Below are 25,100 nucleotides of genomic sequence, written 5' to 3'. Positions count from 1 at the left end.
GGTTCTTCTTTGAGGTGGCCCTTTCTGATCACCACTAAAACCGCCTTCAGGAAAGTGAGTTTAGACCAGCCAAGGAGGAGAGATGCGGCTCCCCTCCATTCGGCTAGCAATCTTCCCCCTCTTCACCACCTCTACGAGGGATCCAAAGGATCGGGGCGCTCCAGCGGCGAGCACAGATCGAAACCATACACAATTGCGGATTTTGGTCTGTCGCTAGAGAGACCCAAACCGGAAGTGAAAAAAACTGAGTATCCAAATTTGAAGTATTGTTTTAGTAAAAATATTTTAATCTGTTTTCACACTGAGTTATAAACTTATTTGGGTCTGACATAGTTCCAGTTTGAATTCATTGTTTAAAGGAGACTTCCATAATAAATGATACCATATGCCATAACTCTGCTGCTTGATAAGGTATTGACAAATTGGGTATGCCCCAGCTTGTTTCTGAAGTCTACATAAAAGTCTTTGGTTCATTTTCAATCTTTTTGCTTGAAACCAGAACCCCTCCCCCCCTCCCTTGGCTCTGGAATTGCAAATGGGAGCTACTGAAATAAAAAGTTTAGCCATGGAAGAATTTTCATTTTTACTGCTGTAATTCACCTTAAAATATTTAAATGTTTTGAAGCTCAATTTTTATTTTCTTTATTTAATTACTTCCATGCTGGTATATAGTTATTTGTAAAGATTTTATTAACATTTTATTAACAATAATAACAGCTAAATATTTTAAATTTTTATATGTTATTGGAATTCCTAAAACTAGGGAAATTTCCTGTGGAGTTTTGGGAGAAATATCAGATGTGATGTATTGAACTAACTGACATCTCTGCAAATTTTTCTAGCTCCTTATTAATATAACTGGCTGAATAAGAAATGTTTGAGCAAGTCAGAATCATATGATCTGCAAATGCCTTTAAAAGATTCATCTCTCATTTTCATCCCTCAAATCTGATTATTAGATCTAAATGCTATTGCCAACTCTTCTTGTTACTCTTCATGTCTGAAAAGCTGGAATAATGGCATTAGCATTGTCACATGAAATATAACTTATTACAAATAGTTAATCCATAACACTGTACCCATCCCACCAAACGGTACATTAGATGGAAGTTTTTTTTTAATAGCTTACATCATTTCTCTTTGGAGTAATTGAAATGCAAAACTTTAGTTCACAAACTAAGGCGGAACTAAATGCAAACAAGCTGAAACAAATAAAAGCACACATTCCAAAATGTCTCCTAAAAATATAAACACCCAAAATAAATAAATGAGCTTCATTGCTTGCTAGTCTGCTTCTGAATGCAATTCAAGATTATGATTATTTCCTATAATGCCCTACGTGATATCAGTTCAGATTATTTGAGGATCGCCTATCTTCCATGGTTTCTTCCAGGCCATATGTGCAAAGACAGCTGGCATGCTCCAAGTCCATTTGATTAAACAGTGTCATCTGTCACATCCCAGTAATCATATCTTCTGTCACAGCACCTACCATTTGGAATGAGATCCGGTCAGAAATACATGTGGCTTCCATCTTGTTGGCATTCTGTAAAGCATTGGAGAACTGATTGTTCTTCCAGGCTTTGGGGTGATACGAATGAGGCCTCTCGTTGGACACATCTGTTAGTTTTGTTTTGATTTCTATATTTTTTTCATATCCCATCTAGCCTTGGTTTGCATTCATTTCTATGCAGGAGTGGGATTGTACCGGTTTGGCCCAATTCTATAGAACCGGTAACTCCGAAGAGCAGCTGACACCAAACCAGTTCGCTGCGACAATCATCTGGTCTTCTGTTTGGCCCACCCACCCGGGCTCTAGGCTGTCCTTTAGTGCCTGCTTTTTCGTCTTCAGCTGCTTTGCGTGGCACAGCTGAGTGCCACTCGTCAGCTGGAGAAGGTGAATGCCTGCCGGAGTCGGTAATTTGTAAGTAGTGCGCACGCATGTGCAGCAAACCGGTTGTTATACCGGTAGGATCCCCACCCGTTTCTATAGTATTCTATTGCTAACCAACCAGAGTCAGTTGGAATAAGGCAATACCTAGGTTAAAACAAACAAATAGTGTGCCCTCTTTGTTCAAAAAAATATTAATCAGTAAACTGCATATATTTATGCATTTTCTTCAACATATTATCACATCAACTCCTGTTATGCTAGAACAGTGATGGCGAACCTTTTTGTTGTGGTGTGCTGAAAGCACATGCGTGCCGGCACCCACAATGCAATGAGCCCCGCATACACCCCTGGGGTCACGTGCCCACGCAAATGGCTCCGCATGCCACCTGTGGCACGCGTGCCATAGGTTCACAATCACGGTGCTAGAATATGAGGCATTCCATAGGAAAGGTGCAGAATTACCATCTAATACTTGATTTAAACCTGATTGTACCATAAAGAAGAAATCTGCAATGTCATGAATGATCTAGAATTTATGATCAGTCAGTTCTCATTAGAAGAGGATTCTAGCACAATGGTTTTATTTAAGGATTTCCTGCCAAGAATATTGTGGTTTTCTTTTCTAAATGCTTGCATCACAATGGAGATTGGGAAAAAGAGAGCAAACATGCATTTCTTTCTTTAAAAAGTTTTAAAGCAGAAAGCAGCAGAAAAGGAAATAGAAAATCTGGGGTTGTTTTTCCAAACATAGAGCTTTCATACAAGACTTTGAAAGTGAAATGGTCAGAGAAAAAAACCTATGAAATACTGAGAACTGAGTATCAATTTAGATTATTTAATGTAATTGTGGTGCATTCACATCTAAGTTGATTTCCAATTTTAAAGAAAGAAGTATTGGAGAAAAATGCACACTTGATACATTACGTAAGACAAAAATTCTCATGTATGTATTCACATGTGGTCTTATATAGAGAACGCAACACAGCAAGTCAGAGAGAGATGGCAGATTAATTTGGATTGTAGCAATGAACACAGGGTTGGATTTGAGTCTAAATCTGAGCTTATCTATTGCTATTAAAACACTGCATGGGTTTTTTTTTATATCTGTTTCTAATAAAATCCTTCACTTCTCATTTATCACTTTCACAATTTTTTTATCAACTGTATTATGAGGTGAAGTAGAGATAAAAATATCTTTGTCAAGTCAACAAATGGTTCATTGATGCACTGGATGTGCTTTAACCACAGTTCCATGTATTTGTGTGTTTCTTTCATTTGTGCAGCATACATTGCTGTTGTGTAACAAGGTAGCCTTGAGGCTTAACACTAATGAAAAGACACCATTCCAGTGGCTCATGCTCACAAGCCAAAGTTGTGAATAAACCATCAATGTCAGCCGAGAAAACAAGCTGTCAATCTATGCAAAGAAACTGGTTAAATCATCTTGGCTTTGAAAGACAGAAATGTTCATACCTCATGACAGAAAACACCATCCTTCTTTTGATTTTGATAAACCTAGTCCCTGACCAGATTATTTAATTCTGACTGTGTTATGAGATAAGGCTTACCAGAGATACATAGTTCAAAATCCAGATCATTGTCACTGTCCATGTCTGGCTGGCATATTGCAGCATGTCTGTTTTATCTAAGTCCATTTCTCTCGTAGTTTTGGTACTAGCGGATTGTCATCATGTGGCATCACTGATCTCATGGCTGAAGAGAGATTGGGTATTTAATTGAATTCTTATTTTTAGAAGAGAAACCAGCAATATTAGTCGCATGATGTGATCATTCTGTTCTTGCTATATCATTGAGACAGAAAATGGTATTGATTTTTGAGTTCCTCTAAGCCAAGGTCCAAGGCCAGTAGCACATCTTGCACTACAAATGTGTGAAGCCCAGGCCTTCTCTTCATCATCAATCTTACAATCAAAGTACAGTTTGTACACTTTCTTAACTGTGCAGTGTCTTTGAGGCTTAAGTGTGTACTCCCCACAAATGTAGCAGAATGTTTCAAGGTTGTTCCAACATTGGCAACACATTTCTGCTATCATCAACAGTCCAACAGCAAGTCTATTGGGTTGCTTGTCATATAAAATACATGTATGGACAATTCTATGCCTTAAAACAATAGCATCAAAATACTTGGAAACGGATATCAGTGAAATTAGTAGCATTTGTGCATGCAAACTGCTTTTACAGCCATTCTAGGTACTATTCATCCAGCCTAGGGATTCCCAAGCTATCAATTCCACAGACATTATGCAATATGCCCCTAGTGTATACCTGGACATGCATGAGCTACACTAGGTTCATAACCTGAGGACCAAAAGGAGCTGTAGTCTGGTAGAGCTTTGCCTGTCTGCTGCTGATATATCTCTCTCCTTCAGTACTTAATAGAATACTCCAATACTTAAAACTATTTTGGTATTTCTATCCTATTAAGAAGCAATGAAAACCAAACTACTTGGCCTATATTATAATTAGCTAGATCCCTGCTAACACAAAATTGTAAAACTTTGCTTGAAATCAGTTTATCTCCTTACAAGTTACATCCAAAGTTAATTATTTGTGGATACAAACTCTTATGTAAGAAGGAATAGATATTAATGTTATGGATTTTTAATAATGACAACAGAGCCACCCAGGCATTAGCAGAAATATTGCCTGAAAACTGTTAAATTAAAAATGCAAAGACTGAACACTCTGATTAATTTATTGTGGACATAGAAAGATGCAACACAAGACTGATCTCACTTTAAAACAGAATGTTGTGGTTTAGTAGCAAAAGTAAATGCCGTAGTTAATCATATCAGTTTTATGGAATGTCTGGTTCACAATGGAAGGACATTTGGTTGCAGAGAAGTGCTGATAAGCACTTCGTGTATATTTGTTTGAGGGTCCTTGGCACTCTCTGAGGTTGGTTGTTTTCTTGCAGATGTTTCATTATCCAAACCATATAACTCAAATTATACCTAAACTTTCATTATGCAAATTATATAACAAAATATACATAAGACAGCTGCTAGTTCAGGAAATGAAAGCAAAATCATCTTAATCAAAGGAAGGATATGCACAAGTAGCTAAACAAGTATAAAAGTTCAATTTAGGAATCAAAATTAGAAAGGCATTATATAGGACCATTTTAAAATCCTTTTAAAAAGTTGTTTTGTTGTAGCAGCCTATCGTATGGAAATGATTTATGAAATGTTGCAAGAAAGTGCCCATCTGGGTGTGGCCATTAGAAAAGGGTATAAAAGATAGAGCTCAAATCAGCTCAGGGCCATTGGCCTATAGCTGTCCATGCTGGACCTGCTATGTCATTGGGCCTCATTACAATGGGTGATTAATGTAAGTAAAGTTGTGATACTATGATGGCTGTCCATGTTCCAAATTGCTCGTGTAATAAACCTCTGAAGCTTAAACTAAGAAATATTGTTTGTGTTGCTGTCTTTTGTCTCTCATTGGGATTTTTCCACAACACCATTTTTAATCTGCAAAGTGCATTTTGTGCAATAGATCAATATTGTTGGAAGAAATGTCCATCTCAGTTCAGTTCTAAGTGGGGAGAAAGACATTGGAAATATCTTTGGAAAGACAGTTTAATTGTGGAAAGGACCACATGGTTTGAGGTCCTGGGCAATCGAGCACATGGGAGAGAATGAGGGAGGGAGGGAGGCAGAGAGAGACAGAGACACAGAGAGATACCCTCTCTTGAACTTTGAACTTGCTTCCTGTTCCTGTGGCACAAATGTATCCTATTGTTTGTCAGACTCCCAAGAAGCAGGGGTCTTAGCTAAATTTGTAGGCTGTCTGCACTCTAGGCTGGATTGACTCTTGCTGAGTGATTATGTAATGAAGAGGGTTGTGTTCTGAAAGGGTGTTGGGGAATTCCCATTATGTCTTAATGGCTTTGTCTTGGTTTCGATCTTGAGAGAGGGCTAATCTTATCACCCTCTAGAGCCTTTTGTCTTGTAGCTAGGATGACCCTAGCTAGGATGACCCAGTCTTTCTGGGGCTATTAACAAAGGTGGGGGCTGCTTTCCAAAAGCATATTTCTCCTTTTCTCATCCAGGGAGAGATAATATTCTACCTTTTTAATATTTCCTGAAATATTTCCAGTCATATAGACTGGGTGAAACCAGGCTCAATAGCAGTAATTGTGAGAGGGATCTTGGAGTCTTAGTGGACAACCAGCTAAATATGAGCCAGCAGTATGCAGCAGCAGTCAAAAAAGCTAATGCAATCCTAAATTGCATTAACAGAGGGATGCAATCAAGATCAAGTGAGGTACTAATACCACTCTATAAAGCCTTAGTAAGACCACACCTAGAGTATTACATCCAGTTTTGGTCACCACACTATAGAAAAAGATGTTGAGACTAAAAGTACAGAGAAGAGCAACCAGGATGATTAGGGGACTGGAGACTAAAACATATGAAAAAAGGTTACAGGAACTGGGCATGGCTAGTCTAGTGAAGAGAAGGACCAGGGGAGACATGATAGTAGTGATCCAATATTTGAGGGGCTGCCACAGAGAAGAAGGAGTGAAGCTATTTTTTAAAGCACCCGAAAGCCAGACAAAGAATAATGGATGGAAACTGAACAAGGAGAGATTTAACTGGAAATAAGGAGAAACCTTCTGACAATGAGAACAATCAACCAATGAAACAGCTTGCCCTTGGAAGTTGTGGTGAAGCAGTGTGAGAAAATACCAAAAGGTATTAATACTATTAGCAGAAGTTATTTGACTTATTATGTTGCAAGCTTTAGAAAATACAGGGACTTGCTGAATGTAACATGTAACCTGACCTATGAATGTAATGTGACCTATGTACTAGATATTTTCAGTAATGTATTGCAAGAGGTGGCTACCAGAAGTAACAGATGGTGTAAGATAATACCATATATGGAAAATGTAGCAAGAGAGCCATATGAAAACTACTCCTTTTCTGTCATGGTATACCGAGTTAACAGTAACACCCTAGGCAAGTCCAGGGTTATAAGCTGAATAAAAGTCACACCTTGGGAGTAACCCGGTTTTCAGAATTTGACATGTTAATGCTCTGGACCTTTGTGCAAATAAACCTGTTTCTCCAACCCTTCGTGGTCTTGTGTCCTGAACTGGTGACCAAGATTGCTGCAACAGTGGGAGCATCATCACTTGAGACTTTCAAGAAGAGATTGGACTCCCATCTGTCAGAAATGGTGTAGGGTCTCCTGCTTGGGCAGGGGGTTGGACTAGATGACCTAACAAGGTCCCTTCCAACTCTGATTATCTGTTTAATCTGTTTAAATTTCATTCTTCTAGGAGAGGGGTGGGTGCTAACTTTCTACGCTATATATTGCAATGATGCATATTGGGCTTATAGGTTGGTAAGTAATGCAATAAAGACCAGTTTCTCCGGATGCAGTAAATCTAGTCCCACCTTAGCCATGAAAGCCAGGCCAGTCAGTATCAGCCCCACTCGCCTCACAGGGTGGCTCTTGTGGACAGAATAGGAGGAGGAAAGTGGGCTACAATTACAAATGCCTTGAGTCATTTGTAAAAATAAGGGTGGGGTACAAATTAATGAAATAATTCGATGCCTCTAAGGCGTAAATTCCTAATTCACTCCTCGATGTAATAAAAAGATCATAAAAACAATTGACCCAGGTTTCTATGTGACTAACGAAATAATTCTAGAAGCGTCTGTGATAATGATGAGACTTCATTTTATGTGTGACCTTTATAACTTTTCGTATTTACGGAAAAGTACCTGATTTTCGGAAACTTCAAACGAGCAGGAAAACAGATGATAAAATGTCCTTTCTCAGCTTTCGTATCTTGTTTCCTGGGGCAACGGAGCGGAGCTCATGAGAAAACGCTGGGATTGGCAGAGGGACCGGTGCGGTTTCAGTTTCGTTTCTTCCTCTTTCAAGTTTTAGCTTACAAGAGGAGGAGCTCAGGATCGCCACTTGGATACTTCCCCAGGCGAGAGGAAGCGAGACCAAATTGCAGGCGCCGCTTCTTATGAGTGAGCGAGGGAAAGCGAAGCAGCTCCCGCGAAACGGATCACCATGCCCAAATTTACCCTTAGGCAAATGAGGGAGATCGGAGAGCAGTTTTTACAGTTCCTGCAGGATTCTGGCAACCAGACATTGAACAGCAAGATTGCCTTGAAGGCTCTGTACAATCAGGAGTTCCGAAATCGGTAGGTGATGAAACGCTTGCAAAACGGGTCTGCAGAGCCCTGTTGACGTGGCCACGAGCTTTTTCGTGGGAGCGGGTCCCGTTTTCCTCACTTAAACTGTTTTCTCCTTAACAGTAAAACCTCAACAGCTCCAAGGCATGAACTTCGCGGGGTGCCGGCGCCCTTTAATTCCGGCGCTGCATCCGGTGGGCTCTGGGCGCCGTCTCGAAATGAGGCGAGGAGGGGCGGAAGACTTCGATTGCTGTAGACGGGGAACTCACAGCTTTCCATTCAATATGAAATGCTAAAACATTTTTGGTAGGCAGGAAACCTTGAACGAAGTGACGAAGATTTCGGGAGGAAAGAATACGGAAGGAGAGTTAAAGAAAGCCTTGGTTTTGCAGAAGATCTGAATGACATTAATTCAGACTTTGCGAAGCCTAATTCTGTTTGGTTTAAAATGAATAAACTGGATTTCGAAATGGTTTCCATTGGAACTAGCCATTGGATAAGCCACTTTGGGTAGTCTTGGCTAGTATATCTCTCCTTCTGCATGACTTACGCTTACAGCCATTTTGCCTGCCTTTTTAGTTTCTTTTTAAATAATCCAAGGCCAAGAAGCCTCATTTATCCTTAACTAACTTCCGTTAAAGTAGATGGGTTTGATGTTACAAAAAGACAAGTATAGGATTCTATGCACAATAGATTATTAAATTTGGGCAATTCACCTAGATAGAACTTATTCGCAAAGAATTAGACCTGGTTTGAGATGTGTTGTTTCTGGTTCTGTATGTTCTACGGTTGAGTTGAGACCATCTGCCTGTTTCCATTTTTGTAACATTTTAGTGAATAAACCACATGTAATTTTCATATCTTAAGTAACTTATGAGCAGGCTCTGGGGAGGCCTTGGTGCTCTTTCAACTTATTTATTTGATGGGGGCTCTAATTAAAAGGCTGGTTTCAATCTTATTTATTTTCCCATTCCCATTTCAATTGTAAGGAAAGAAATCCATGCACCTTCATCAAACTAGTTCAAAGATGTCCCTTCACAAAGAGCAAAGCAGAGTAAAAACAATGGCAATTGAACAATCTTGATTTGTAAAATTAGTTGACATGACAAACTGCAAAAAGTTTTTCAAGAGGAATAATTTAAAACCCTTGAAAAAGCTTTCCCTGCTGTTCTGGAAGGTAGGGAATTTTTTTTGAGAACCAGTAACAGGAAGAGATTCTGCCATTTATACTGCTGTTCTCAGGCCAGTCCCCAACTCTCAGCTTATCTCATCTGCATAACTTGGATTTCTGCCTGGCTTTGTAACTTGCTATGCATTTCCCCACAAGGTTTTCAGTATTGGTATAGAGGTAAAAATCCTTCAGCGAGATTTATTAACCCAAACTGGTCTCAAATGTTCCTGAACTATATATACTGTTACAGCATTCAGATTTAAGTCTTAAAGACTTTTAAAAAAGAACAAGATAAAAAACAAGATTCCTAGAATGTCAGAAGTCTCACTATCACATCCAACTTTCCTTGAGGGTTACAAGGTCCGAAATCCTGGTGATCTGATTGGTTGGCCAGTTTGGGGAAGCTAGCTGAGGTCTTTGTTTGTATAAGTGGGTGAGTTACATTGTTAGGCAAAATGAGTCTTTGAAGAGGATAGCAGAGCTGAAGATTCAAGAAGTTAAAGGTTGAAGTCATCAGTTGATGAAGCATTGAGAATTGGGATTTTTAGGTTGCAATTTCCTTGTTTTGTCCGCTTGTGATTGATGAGGCTTCTGTTCTTTGGTTCAGATAAGTTTGTCTGGGATGTAGAGGGAAGTATAATTTGGGTCTGAAGGAATTAAGCAAAGATTTTAAACAGGGTTTGATCCTAGTCACACCCAAACAAATGGGAAAGAGAATAGGAGGGCTGTTTTATGTATTCCACTAATGAAGTAGGAACCTGTTTGCTGTAGTACCCTGAATGAAAGGTACTGATCAGAAATCAGAAGACTGTAAGTTATAGGCTTCCTGTAGGCTGCTTGTGATTGCATTGCTAAGGTAAACTCCCCCATTTGGTGGTATGCCTTTAATGCTTTGTATCTTGGTCAGTCCTTCAGTTTCTCAATAACAAACTATTTCCAAAAATCTCACCAGAAAAAGCTACTGGTTCTAGTCCAAGCAGTCACAAGTCAAGACTCACTGAAGGTGTGTGCCCCCAGGCACAGAGACATATGTCCCAAATCTCCCCCAAGATTTACATTTGTTAACATTTTTCTTGATAATTTTCACCTAAATGGTCTCGGTCCTAGGTTGTCAAAATATTTTTCATCGTTATTTGGACTTGGACGAGATTTTTTCCAGCTATGCAACACATGCACTCTCATCTACTATTGAACAAAATGGATAGCGTATCAAGTTCCTTAACTGCAGACCATAATCGAGGAAGCAAGATTCATATGCCCTTACATTAATGACATTTAAAGTCAGGAATTAGTAGTCAGCATTCAAAATCTTAAAAATTGATATTGGAATACACTCCTCTAGACCTCTATAGCTGAATTTATTAACAAGGTATTCTTGAAGCTTTTGACTTTCTTTTCTCCATGTTGTATGATGGGCTAAGAATCTGTTTCTTTGATAGGCCAGTAAGGATGTCTCTAATTTCCCATTTTTTTTATGTCTAGTGATAGATATTCTTAACCACAGAACAATCTCTGACACCCTAAAACAATAGTTCAATCAGTTTCTCTTAAATTAATTTACAGCCACTAACAAATATTTACAGGTGTGGAAAGGGAACTTCACAAGGACAGTGGTGCAACTCAAGCAGGAAAAGCCCAAAGGGAACATCAGGCCAGCCATAAAACAAACTTGCATAGGAAAAGGAATCAAATAAAAGGTATTAAAGAAGCCTTTTAGACAAAAGCCCAAATAATTAAGAAAACTAGAGAAATAAGAAAAGAAAACCCTTACAAACACGAGACATGCCAAATCCGCAAAACAGACAAAAGACACAAAAACATATATAGATTATAAAGGAGACAGATAGGAGATTGCCACAAAGCAAATATAAGAAACAATTATAAAGCTAAAAGAGATTAGAACGAAGCTGATAATACAATCAATCTACCCCGCAAAGTTTGCCTTCCGCACCCCGCGGAGTTTACCCTCTGGCAGAAATAAAGACAAACCCTGACAGGATTTGAAACATTAAATACAAATACAAGCACTCAGACACAAAAGGAGAAAAAGGGTATAAAAATCAAGGGACTTACCATACGAAGGTAGCTAGCCCAGGAACGCAGCCTCTTCGCTATCTCTCGCCTTCCTGAAAAATAAAAAAGATCCGGCTTTCAAGCAGTTGTCCGTATCCTTGCGCCGGAGCTCTCCCAGCGGGAAAATCGAATCCTCGGAAGAGAGGCATTTTGACAGCCTTTCAACACAGGGTTCATTAATAGTAACATAGCTATTTTTTAAAAAATAAAGATTTTAAAATATTAAACATTTTGTTACAAACAGGCTTGATTATTATGAACACAACTTTACAAACAGAAGTCAGTAAATAGAAACATTGAAATAATGGAACAAATACAGTACAGCCAATGAGTCATTTGCAGTATAAAATCTACTGCAGGAGAATAGAAAGTGAAACATAAGTACATAAGAAATTTGTGCACTTCTAAGATTGGAAAGATCCTGAAGTGGGGAGAGTATCAAGTTTTCTACCTTGAACTGTATCAGTTCAAATATTTTTGGATACGATGGAAGTTTGACGTTTATGTGGCAAATGAGATTTTAATGGGATATGTATTTTTTTTATAATAGGTCAAGTAAAATGTTGAAACAGAAATTTAAACTACAGTTAAATCTGAGATACAGCAAAAGGAAACTCGAATTGTAAAGCTCTTACTTTGGGTTTTGTAATTTAGTAATCCAGGTTTCTGTCTCATGTTAAATGCATCTATAAAAATGATACCTGGGTGGAGTTTTATTTAAAAAAAATAAGATGGGCGATTCTTATTGGAGCCACATTTGAAAGAAGGAGGCTAGCATTTTTCTTCCTGTTAAGAAAAAGTGCTTGCCCTTCCTCAGTTCTGTAAATACAGAAAACAGCTTTTTACTTGTGCCATGGCAGAAAGAATGGTTTGAAACTTAATTTTGCAAAATCCTGAAAAATATTATTATATTATTCCAAGAATAATAACAAAACCCCTGAGAAAAGGGAGCTAGAAATTCAAGATAACTGATCTGCTCAAAAACACTCTTTTCTCTCCCCGCTCTCTTCCCCCCTCTGTGTGTGTGTGTGTGTATATGTCTGTGTGCTTGTGCAGGTGTACACACTCCTTTGAAATATTTATCACAGCAATATATTCTTGTTATTACTAACTCACTTCAAACCTTGGCCACCTGTTCCTAAACTGCTACCTCTGAACCTTGGATTTTATACTTACGAATGTATGAAGTATTTGATATCACAAAGACAATGACAGATTACAATATGTCAGTGAAATAGGCCTCACAATTAAATAGAAAATATTTGTCGGTAGAATTCAACCACAAGTATTCTGGTTGAATTTACATAGTTTCTCTATTACAGTACTGATATATATACTGATATATATATATATATATATATATATATATATATATATATATATATATATATATATATATATATATATATATATATAGCAATTATTTATTTATTTATTTATTAAAATTCTATACTATCCATCTTTCATACTAGGTGACTCAGTGTTACTTAAATTACATTTAAGAGTTTTTTCTGTTTCCATTTACTTTTAAATTTGTCTTTCCAAATTTTGAATTTACAAAAAATCAGGGAAAGCCTTGTATCCATGTTGCATCCATCCAAAGCAATGTTTATCAAACAATATTCTTCATATTGATCCATATTCTTTATGTAAATCAGGATTAACATTTTGTATCAATTAGTACTTGCTATGTCACATAATATATTTAATAGTTCAAGTAACTGGCAGATTTATGTATAATTAATCCATGCAATAATTCAGTAGATTTGTTATGAGTCTAATATTAAACTTCACTTATGTATGAAGTGCATGTATATGTCCTTTAAATGTGTTTGTATGTAGCCAAGGAAATACATGAGCACACGCATAAGATGTACATGATACATTTGAATAGACCTATGTTGAGTTTTAACTTACTTCTTCCCATGCGGTGCTGTTCCTGCAATTCTAAATGACAGTAATTTTAGCTTTTAGGATCCACTGCATCTTTGAGCCTCTTAAATTTATTTTATTCATAAGCAGTGTGCTAGCTCTGGAGGAAATACAGCTTTATATTATTTTATATTCTACTCTATATTTATTTATTTATTTATTTGATTTGCCAATTGTTTACAAGATAATAAGTATAAGCGTATACATAGTTGTGAATACATGAAATGGGTACATATAAGAAAAATAAAAGAATAAGAGAAACAATAGGACAGGGACGGTAGGCACGTTGGTGCGCTTATGCACGCCCCTACATATATATATATATATATATATATATATATATATATATATATATATATATATATATATATATATATATGTGTGTGTGTGTGTGTGTGTGTGTGTGTGTGTGTGTGTGTGTTTTTCTTAAGTTTTGCGGTACTTACATGTATGGTGTTCGGCTTAGTTGGGTATTTTCCCGTCATTGTAGTTCTTTTAAAGTTGCTGAAACGTTGCTACAACTTTAAAAGAACTACAATGACGTGAAAATACTCGAACAAGCTTTCGAACTCCACTCTATATATATATATATATATATATATATATATATATATATATATATATATATATATACACACCGTGTTTCTCCAACAATACGGCCTCCACCAATACGAAGCCCCAGCATGATTTATTGGCATAAAATCAAATTAAGCCCCTCCCCCAAATTAAGGCCCATATTAAACATGCGAAATGGGGGGAATGGCGCGGGGGAGCTTGCCGTTAGGAAGTACTTTGTTGCATACCCAGATATGGTGCTGCCTGCGTTGGTGGAGCACTTCATATCGGAGACCTTCCGCCACCATTAATTTCCCTTCCCCTTGCTGCCGTGGCGTTACAGCAACGCCGCGGCTTGGCGCAGCCACGTGCAGCCAGTCAGGGCTCCTCCCTGCAACCGGAGCCCTGAGGAGACACTTGCTGCTTCAGGCGCTCCTGTGGCCGCCTTCCCTTTGCCTTCGATGGTAAGTGAATTATTTTAAAAACCTCCGCTCATCCTATCAGGGCCGTGCGAGCTGAGCAGAGCCGGGAAAGCGAGCCGCGGGTGTTTCCTGGTTCTGCCCAGCCCGTACGGCTCTGCCGCGGCCCTGGAGGGATGAGCGGAGGTTTTAAAATAATTCACTTTACCTTCGAAGGCAAAAAGGCGGCCACAGGAGCGCTGCTGAACCAACAACAAAGGCAAATCCTCAAGGTGGGCTGGAGGGAGGTGGCTACGTGCCCCCGGGCTGCTTCAATGCAAGGTCCTGACTTGCAGCATCCTGCTTTTCGCCGCCTCCCTCTCCGACTGCGAAACTCGTGTGCTTCGCCAAACGCTCCGAGCGAGGTGAGCTCTTTCATACATAGAGAGAGTGGGAAAACGCCGGCGTGCTCGAGAGGCCGGCTCTTTTCTCTAGCCGAGGCTGACATCTGACTGAATCTCTATCCCGCTCCTTTATCCTCACGACGGGTCGGCAGTGGCGCTCTCTGGTGCGGCCACCTCAGCTTGCCAGCCTTGCCCCGCTATGAGACGATACTGTGACAGCCGCTGCTGCCGCACTCCCTTCTCTTTCCTCGCCTCTCCTCCCTTCTCCGGCAGGAGTGTGCGCGCCTGCTGCCACTGCCGCCGCTCCTGAGGCCATCTGGGGTGGGCAGGTGGGAAAGCAAGCAAGGTGGCTGCGCTGTCTTCTTTTTCCCTCAGCGAAGCGCCGCCGCTTGCCGCCGCCACCGCCACCTGCGATGGGCGAGGAGGCGGTGGAGGCACCAAATGTCACCAAGGCACGAGTGCCTCCCCGCCGGGCCCTCCGCTCATCCCGCCAGGGCCGTGGCAGAGCCGTGCGCGCTGGGCAGAACCAGGATATACACACACACACACACACACACACACACACATACACACATATCTCTCATTTATTGTTCTGATGTTTTCTGTGATTGATTGGTATATATTTGGCAAGAGCAAACAAATAGAATTGCCTGTTTGGTTATATTTCTGTTCTGTATCTTAAGAGTGGTGGACTGTTTTGGTTAAGAAATGATTTCTGATCTTCCTCTCCACAGTAAAGGAGATTGAGGAGTACACAGAGCACCACAAGTGTGAAAACAGATTTTTTAATGTGTGTGTGTGTGTGTAATCAATATATATGTTTAATAGTTGAATAAAAGTTATATTCTATTGTTTGACAGAGATAATATAAAAAGACCCAACTTCTCCAATGTGCTGTATGCGCTGGCAAAATCAAACCGTGCTTTAATCTATGGGGATCATGTGCGTTTTTTTCAGGTAAGAAGGTGCACTTGATTGTCTACTTCATTCTTTGATAGTTTATGTTGAACAATTGGGCTTAATGGGTCCTGATGGATTCCAAGGCATTAAAATAAGGCTCTCTAAATGTAAGGTCAACATGGAAAGAAACAAAACTGGCTTATTGATTTGTAGTCTTTTTGTGACTTATTTATACTGGTGACTAATACAAATTTTAACTGGTCATTATAGGTAGTACTCAAGTCTCAAAGTTACAACCACGCTTTCAGCAAACTTGCAACAGCACTGAATGAGGGGGACTTATGACCATCCTTGTAATTCTTGTTATTATAGCACCCCCATGGTTACATGATTGAGATCCAGGTGCCCAGCTCAAGATTACAATAACACAGGGAGCCATGGTCATATGATCACAATTTCCGGCATTCCCTAACAGCTTCCCATACACAAGGTCATTGGAGAAGCTGTCAGGAAATCAGAAATCACAGTCACTTGCACTTGCACTCCTTTCCTAACAATGGCAATCATAACTATTGTCACTAAGCAACACATTCATGTGATAGCATATTTTATGACCACATCACTTATAGTCTTACAATTCCAATCCCAAATGTCATCATAATTTGAGGAATACCTGAGGTATTCATCTAAGTACTACTGAAATAGAATTCTGAGGTGTCAAAAAAAGTGCTTAGGATCAAGGGATAAGATTCACATGGTGGGGTTTATCTTGGACAAAATAAAAAGAAAGAATAACATAGGACTTTACAGTTTCATGGCATAGAGCAGGGATCTTCAAACTTGACAGTTTTAAGACTTGTGGACTTCAACTCCCAGAATTCCTTCTCCAGTCATTGTTAGCACAGGAATTCTAGGAGTTGAAGTCCACAAGTCTTAAACTTGCCAAGCTTGAAGATCCTTGGCATAGAGTCTGAACTAGCCCTGTTTCCTCATTTTATTTATTTATTTTTAAACAAGAGAGCATAGCAAAACTTTTAAAATTCTTGTCTAATTTAGAATCATATTTTACCGAAAATATTTCCAGGTGGTGAAATTCACTTTGAATTTGACCAGTGTTAATTGTTTCAGAATAAGTGGAGAATAAGAATAAGGGTGAACTGCTTTCTGTAATAAATTTTTCCAATACTTTACAATTTGTTGGAAGCCTTTTTTTTATGGTATTTCTTTTTTGCTTCTCTATAGGGGAAGAAGAAACTAAAACTTATTGATCAATATTGGAAACCAAAAGATGATACCGGAGCTGGAGACCATTCTACCCCAGATGAAAACACATTCAATAATCCACTTCCCCCTGGAGCACGGGTTAAGCGCAGGTATGTAATGCAAAGTTGGATGGTGTAATTGTATGGGAGCAAAGCTTAAGGGGACTTAATTTTCCATGTATTCTCTAGGTCCCATGTTGTAAATGAAAAGTTTGAGCCTTGGCTCCGTTTTCTCAGGAGCTCCGCTCCGTTGCCCCAGGAAACAATTGTGAATTCTAAGCTTCATTTAAGAAAAAAAAAGTTCCAACTCTTGTAAATGCAAGGAAAAAACCCCTCTATTAAGCCAAGAAAATAGCATAATTTGATTTTGTCCGGATTTTTCTCTTCATTTTTAAAGGCCAAGATGCTAAATCCATCCTAAATCTTGCTGTTCATTAAATGTCCAGACTAGGTTTTTGAGCCTCACTGCACCTCTGCTTTGGAAGGAACATTCATGTATCTTCCATATATTTTAAAAACCTCTATTTTTAATTGGAGGATTGATCGTCATGATCTTTGTATATCACATGCATGGATTTTGCATCTTTGCAGAATCTTTCTTGGAACCTATACCAGATAAGATGTTTATGGAAATCTACCCCATCTTCATATAATCATAGTAGGTCTCCCTTTTTTTTCCAATTTGTTTCTGAAAATCACAATATCATGATAATAGATTCACTCAATTTTGTCTAAAAGAATGATGGAAATTGTTCACAATGAGCCATCAACTATCCTGGTCCACCCCATCTTATACTACTAGATGTTTTGTAGGGGAAATGTAGTTTTATACAGAAAAACAGAAAGAATCTGTTTTGTGTGGACACTATGAAAGTATGGAAGTAAGCATTCTTTGTTGATTTTTCTGTCGCAGAGAAAGTCTTTTTGGTTTGTGTTCAGTTTGATTTGTCCTGATATATATATACCTGTGCTTCAGCTGATATCCCTTTACTTTATTGCCTTAAGCCCATTTATGGATTAAAAAAAAAAGTAAAGGTATCTGTTGAGGTATTCCCCATTAGGGGATTAGAGTGATGTTGAATAACACACAACCAGCATACAGATACACTGAATAGTAAAATGTAGGTTTTACTTCCAGTAAACGGGTCAACAAAGTCCAACAAACAGTCCAAATCATATACGGTTAAAGCAGTAAGTATCAGTCCAGGGATAATCCAAAAACGAAGTCAAGTATCATAAACAGAGTTCGGTAAATGGAGTTTGCTAACAGTTGCAAGACTCAGCAATCCAAGTAGAACGATGATTTACGGCAAAAACAGGAAATGCAAGGAGAAAGAAACCAGGTTTCTGGCTCCATCTTATGGCCGTTGGAGGAACCTCAGCCAATCACAATTACAGCATTCTCTTAAAGATACAGTATTAAATGACTATCCTGGTTTATATATTGCCAACCCAACTGTTAAGTGACTATTATTCCTAACAGTGTCCCTATTATTTGGCTAGTTATTGCCGATTATAGGGGGTGGTGCTCATCTCCATTTCAAGGTCATTGAGTCAGTGCTATCTGAAGCCATTTCTGCAGTCATGTGGCCAGCATCACCTCATGGAATATTGTTACCTTTCCACTGAAGTGCTGTCTATTCATCTATTTGCATTTGCATGCTTTCAAACTGCTGGTTGGCAAGAGTGGGGTGAGGACAAGCTCTCACCCTGTCGCATGGTGCTCAGGTCTTGAACCTGAGCCCAGTATCTTAACCGCTCCTCATTTATGCATAAAGAGATTGAGTTAGTTCTATGACAGAGAAGAAAACAATAATATCAACCAACCAGGCAATAGATCAAGCAGTATTGCCAATAAATGGTGTAGGAAGTTTCTCAGGTATGTCCAGTAAACCACACTGGATGATTTTAAGAAGTCCCCCATTGCTGCAGAGATTTGTATCATAACTATGAACCTGTTGGACATCCTTAATTGCAATGTACATTTTGCTGGGACTGTGAGCCTACCATGACAGTTCAGGAAAAGATGTGGCTGAAGGAGCTTGACAAGTGTTGGAAACATGCTTCTGTTTCTTTCAAGGCATCTTTTCTATTTTCAAATAACTGCACATCTCAATTACCTACATAGAGCACTATATATTCAAATTTAGGAAATTCTAGATAGCCAAATAGTTTTACTGTACATATTTTGCAATCCAAATGTTTGGAATAACAGTTGTACATAAATTTAATTGCATGCAAAAATGTATATCTATTTCAATTGTATATATCAACGAATTCCTAAGTGAACAGAAACTATTTTGGAAATGGTTCCCTTACAAACTAATTGAAACATACAATTTGTGCAGAGGTACCTCAACCTTTACAAAATAATGTCTTATGTCAGTTTTTGAATCTTTTTCCTCTAGTAACAACTTTACTACTGTACAGTTTGCCCATTGTTATATTTAGTCTCCTTTCAATATCTTTTGAATTTCTAGCAATGAATGATTTACACATTTTGTTCTTCAGAAGTGGCATTCTTTGTGTCAATAACATCAGCCAGGAGAATAAGCAAGTCAAACTGCTGCCACTACCACTTCTTTCCTTCTCCTTACTGAAGATGATGCTGTGACGTATTTTCTTAGTAGGGTGATTCCATGTGAATCAATCCATTATGTAAACTACCTTTTAAACATTGTTATCCTTTTCATTCAAATTGATCTACATATATTTGATGGACTTTGGCTCTGGAGGTCTGCATTGACTATAAAAATTATTCTATTCTATTATGTTTGCTGGTCTCAGCCCAAGAGTTTGGTAACTGGATAATAATACCGTCTAGCACAATTAGCTTGTACTGTAAGATTCCCTTGGGTATTTTGTAAGAACAATTTCAACATCTACAGCATCATGAAGATGTGATGCTGCTTCTGTACCATACAAAGCAGCTTTTTGGTCTAGTCTTTAGACACTCATTAAGCATTATTACATAATTACTCAAGAAAAATTATTCAAGATGTCTCTTTTGGTGGATTGGTATTGTCTTCTATGCTCGATTGACAACATGCATGCCCACATCTTATTGGTAAGCTGTTTTGTCTCCCATATATATGAGATTTATTATAGATGGAAACCATGATGCAAATGAGTTGATTATAAATAGTTGAAGTCATCTGTGAAATCACACAATCTATCCACCTCCCCCCCATAGCTTATATAGATGAATCATTTTATTACAGGATCTCTTTAAATTTTGTTAAAGGAGGAGTCATACCTCTGGATATCACACAGTATACTTCCTGCACCACTCATCTTATAGTAGATACTGCTGAAGACTTCTTTTGAAAAACAAAAGCAAACTCATATGTGAATACTGGTGGCCATTTAAAAAATCATAACTACAAGTGAGTAGCATAATTCACCTCACTGAGTCTCATCTCCACTTTGTAGATTACAAAGTGCAGCCATGAGAATGGTATAAGATCAAAATAACAGATTTGGGAAGGCTTGTGAATTGTTCGTATTAAGAGCTGTGATAAGGCTTACTGGCTTTTTTTTCCCCCTGCCCCTTAAAGTCTACATGAAAAAGCTCTTTTTATCTTTTTGGCAAAAAATATTCTAATCCCAGCCTCTATGCCGACCTTCCCTATCACAATGCCCTCCAAATTTATTGGTATCCCTTGCCAGCTAGATTGTGGAAAAAGATTTGCAAAATATTGGAAGCATCAAGTTGGGAAAGATTTAGTCTTTCATTGACTTGGACAACTGTGTTTTGTGGATTGATGAACCTTTTTTGTTAAATTCAAACAAAGCTTGCTTGCATTACTAGAGAGAATCACTAATATTTGTAATTCAACACACCTGAAAAAGCACATCCATTAACCCAACCTTCTGACATCATATATTCATTCAAATGTAATTTATTCAAAAAAGGGTAGAATGCTAAAAGGATATGGTACATAATACTTTATTTCAGATTTGAAATTCACCATTTATATATTGATATTTCAGCCTGAGTATATGTTATCTATTAACTTTTATCTAGTTTTGATAAGACTCTTAAGTAGCTTTGCTCTTGTTAGATAGAGAACCAGAGTTGGCTTGGCACAAACAAAGATTTTTAGATAGATTCTTTTGTTGAAATGACAAAATAAGAGACAGCAGCAAGCCTCCAGACTCATGAAGTCCTTTTAAAATCATAATGAAAACTTCAAGCTTGTAGCTGAGATGCGTCTTGCCACAGGATGTGTGAACAAGTATTTTTCTAACTTGTTTCCTTATCTATTATGAGCTGTGTTTCCTGCTTATGTAACCAAGTGAAACTAAGAAACTTACTGCTTGAATATGCATTTGGGGTTCTTCCATCCTTACGGGAGGACCCACTTTTATCCAGAGCTGAATAAACAAGTCCTTTTTCTTTTTCTAAGTCACATGTTTATATGTTGTCTTAAATTATAGCTTTCCCCATCTCCTTTTTTAATAGAATAGAATAGAATTCTTTATTGGTCAAGTGTGATTGGCCATACAAGGAATTTGTCTTTGGTGCATATGCTCTCAGTGTACATAAAAAGAGAAAAAAACATTAATCAAGAATCATAAGGTACAACACTAAGTGATAGTCTTCAGTTACTAATAAGCAATCAAATCATGCTAGGAAACAAATAAAACAATATAAATCGTAAAGATACAAGCAACATGATTATTATAGTCATAAGTGGGAGCAGATAGATAATAGGAAGGATGAGAAGAAGAATAGTAATACAGTTTTAGTAAGTAGTTTGACCATGTTGTGGGAATTAGTTGTTTAGCAGAGTGATGGCATTTGGAAAAAAAACTGTCCTTGTGTCTAATTGTTCTGGTGTGCAGTGCACTATAGCGTCATTTTAAGGGAAGCAGTTGAAACAATTTATGTTGAGGATGTGAGGAGTCTTTAGATATTTTCACAGCCCTCTTTTTGACTCATGCAGTATCCTCAATGGAAGGCAGGTTAGTAGCAATTGTTTTTTCTGCAGTTCTAATTATCCATTGAAGTCTGTGTCTATCTTGTTTAGTTGCAGAGCCAAACCAGACAGTTACAGAGGTGCAGATAACAGACTCAATAATTTCTCTGTAGAACTGAATCAGCAGCTCCTTGGGCAGTTTGAGCTTTCTGAGTTGGCCCAGAAAGAACATTCTTTGTTGTGCTTTTTTATGAGGTTTTTGATGTTAGATATCCATTTTAAGTCTTGAGATATGATAGAACCTAGAAACTTGAAGGTCTGTACTGTTGATACTGTATTGTCTAGTATTGTTAGAGGTGGTAGTATAGGAGGGTTTCTCCTAAAATCTACCACCATTTTTATGGTTTTGAGTGCGTATAGTTCAAGATTGTTGCTATTGCACTACAAGGCTAGTTGTTCCACCTCCAGTCTGTATGCAGATTCATCGTCTCGAATGAGACCAATCACTGTTGTATCATCTGCAAGCTTCAGGACTTTAACAATTTGTTAAATAACAATATATTAAATAAGAATTTTGTTATATATCAATTTTCAATTTGTTATATAACAGCTCCTATCATCTTGCCAATACCATGTCACCTTGAAGATGATGACAGTTAGGTTTTTACTTTTAAAAAAAAATTCTGAAATTTATTTTTCTTAATATTTCTATTTTCTGTTCTATAGTTGCTATTGTAGTATTATTCATATCTTCTAAAAATGTAAAAAAAACACTATGGAGCAATTAAACAGAATCCTGAATGTGTGCATGTGGTATTAGAAATCGTGGGAAGTCTGATTCCTCAGTTTCTTTATTCCAGATCAATATTTGTGTCCAATAAGAACGGCGTGAAAATTATTTCAGAGCATGATAAGCCAAATGGTAAAATTCGATTCAACGTTTCTCCAGAGCAGTGTGTGACTATTAAAATTGAGGTGAAGAACAGTGGAACAAATGAAATTATGCTGGAAAATTACAGACTGATAAAACGTTGTGAATTCACTTTTGTAGTTTCTGAACAAACTTTGCCTGTGAAACTGCCACCAGGTAATATATGTATACATTTGTTGAAACATTGCTAGATCTCTTAAAAGAGTTGGTGGGGTCACATACTGTAAAATAATTGCAGAACAATTAAGCACTGCAAAAAAAAAAATTTTTTTTCCAGAAGAAAGTTCAATAATGGTAATCTAAATTGTTTCCAAGTATTGGCTATAGACCAGGAATGTCAAACTCAAGGCCAGGGGGCTGGATCCGGCCCAGGGGAGGTGCTTAGATCTGGCCCACGAAGCTGCCCTGGAAAAGGCGAAGGATCACCTGCAGTGTCTCTGCCATGAAAACAAAGTTTGTGAGGGCCGCCTGCAACTCTCCTGAGCTCCCTCTCACTGGCAGACGGTTGCAGAAGGCCTTTGCAGCTGAAAGCGGAGCCTGTTTTCGCTGGCAGAGAGTTGCAGAAGGCCATCACAGCCAAAAATGGAGCTTGGGAGCCTGTTTTCCTTGGCAGAGCGCTTGGGCTACCACAGGTGCCTCTGACACAAGTGACGTTGAGCTTGCCATGCCCACCCTGGCCATGCCCTCCCACCCCTCCCGAGGTCAAACACAAGCCTGATGCGACCCTCAATGAAATTGAATTTGACACCCCTGCTATAGACAGTATGTAATTTTGGAATCATTTTCTCTAACCAACTTGCATACACTTGAAGCTGTGGGTCACTTTCAACAATATATCAGATTTGGGGAGAATTGATTAAAAAGGAAATTATACAAAAAATGCTTGATCCTTCTGGAAAGAAATGCTCTTTTACCTGAATGGAGAACAGTAAATAAATTCTCATATCTTAGCTTAATCTGAACCACACTACCCAGCAATGTGTCTATGATTGTGTATGACACTTGCATTAACTGTTCTATAATTCATGAATCATCAAAGAAATCCATGAGGACTAGAGGACTAATGTAGAAGTTCTTGTAAGAAATTGTGAGACTGTTCATTTGTTGTCTGCACAATTACTACAGTAGCCAGGAGTATCTATGACTATTAATTGTGTCAATAAGCATCAGTCAAAACTCCATGAGGTATATCTTTTGAAAGTAATGAGAGATGGAATTAGATGCCTGCTAATAGCTGTACAGCATAACTGAGTAATGTCATTATGGACTTCTAAATAACAGAATATGAGCTTTTATCAAGGTTTCTACAGGTCAAGGTACATAAGAATTAAGCACTTATTTTCCAATTTATTAGGTTTTTGAAGTACAGTTGGAAACTGGGATGTGTTTAATTTCTTATTTGCACCAAAACCAAAAGCTTTTTTATTCTGGGATATAATGTAAGTATGGAAAGATACAGTACTAGAGAGAAGCATATTTATCTTTAAACTAGTTAACTAGATAAATATAAAAGGGCTTGTTGCAAACTTTAGAGAATATGATTGTATATTCTGGAAATCCCATATTCTTAATTTCAAATCAAGTGTTAGAAAATTAATGCAGAAGAGAGCCTTCTTCCTTGTTGTTTTGTAAATGTAAAAAGGTTTCCTTGTCTTTAGGGTCAGTTCATGAAATCCCAATCACATGTGGGGTACAGGACTATGGCTTCTACAATGTTACCATGCAGTTCAATTTCACCAGTGAACAGACTGGGAAATTCCACATCGGACGTTTTGTGCAGGCTGTTGCCAATACCGAGTTAGCACAACAACTTGGTCCATCAGAACCTTATCAGCCTTATCAAGCCAAACTGCACAAACCACAGTTCAGATCTATAGAAGATGGCTTTCCACCAAACAAGTACGTAAGGATTCTCTGCTAATTTTCTCCCTTTACTCTTCCTCTGTTTTTTTCTGGACATATTGTCTCTATCATATTTTTCCTCCAACTCCTTTTTTCTGAATTCTGTCCTTTTCCTTTCCCCCCCTATTGCCATATAGCTATATTTTGCTCATCTATTTTGCAATCCTTTATTTTGAGATTTTCTTTCTTTTTTTTCTGTGTGTTATTTTCAATTGATGCAGTTGGCTACGTGAACTAGCAATAGCAATAGCACTTAGACTCATATACCAACTCATAGTGCTTTACAGCTCTCTCTGAGCAGTTTACAGTGTCAACATATTGCCACCAACAATCTGGGTCCTCATTTTACCGACCTCAGAAGAATATAATGCTGACTCAGCCGCTTCAAGATTGAACTCCTGGCAGTAGGCAGTTAACCTACAATAGCAATAGCACTTAGACTTATATACCACTTTAGAGTGCTTTACAGCCCTCTCTAAGCGGCTTACAGAGTTAGCATATTGCCCCCAACAATTTGAGTCCTCATTTACCCATCTTGGAAGGATGGAAGGCTGAGTCAACCTTGAGCCTG

General features: G+C 38.2%; 1 protein-coding gene across 1 annotated transcript in view; it reads left to right on the top strand.

Annotated features, from left to right (window-relative positions):
* The first annotated feature begins 7,954 nt into the window (after window positions 1-7,954).
* MOV10 (Mov10 RNA helicase) overlaps window positions 7,955-25,100 on the top strand; it is a 40,687-nt gene continuing 23,541 nt past the window's right edge. Inside the window, exons 1-5 of the mRNA XM_087959578.1 lie at window positions 7,955-8,088; window positions 15,473-15,569; window positions 16,755-16,885; window positions 22,557-22,783; window positions 24,286-24,526. Coding sequence (XP_087815704.1) covers window positions 7,955-8,088; window positions 15,473-15,569; window positions 16,755-16,885; window positions 22,557-22,783; window positions 24,286-24,526 — 830 coding nt within the window. The remainder of the gene's footprint in view (window positions 8,089-15,472; window positions 15,570-16,754; window positions 16,886-22,556; window positions 22,784-24,285; window positions 24,527-25,100) is intronic.

The sequence above is a fragment of the Notechis scutatus genome, chromosome 3, assembly GCF_049901735.1.
Source record: "Notechis scutatus isolate UNSWTSFEM ecotype Mainland chromosome 3, rNotScu1.2, whole genome shotgun sequence".
NCBI classification, from domain to species: domain Eukaryota; kingdom Metazoa; phylum Chordata; class Lepidosauria; order Squamata; family Elapidae; genus Notechis; species Notechis scutatus.
Note: the sequence above shows the minus strand (reverse complement) of the source record. Positions and strands in the feature narration are given on the sequence as shown.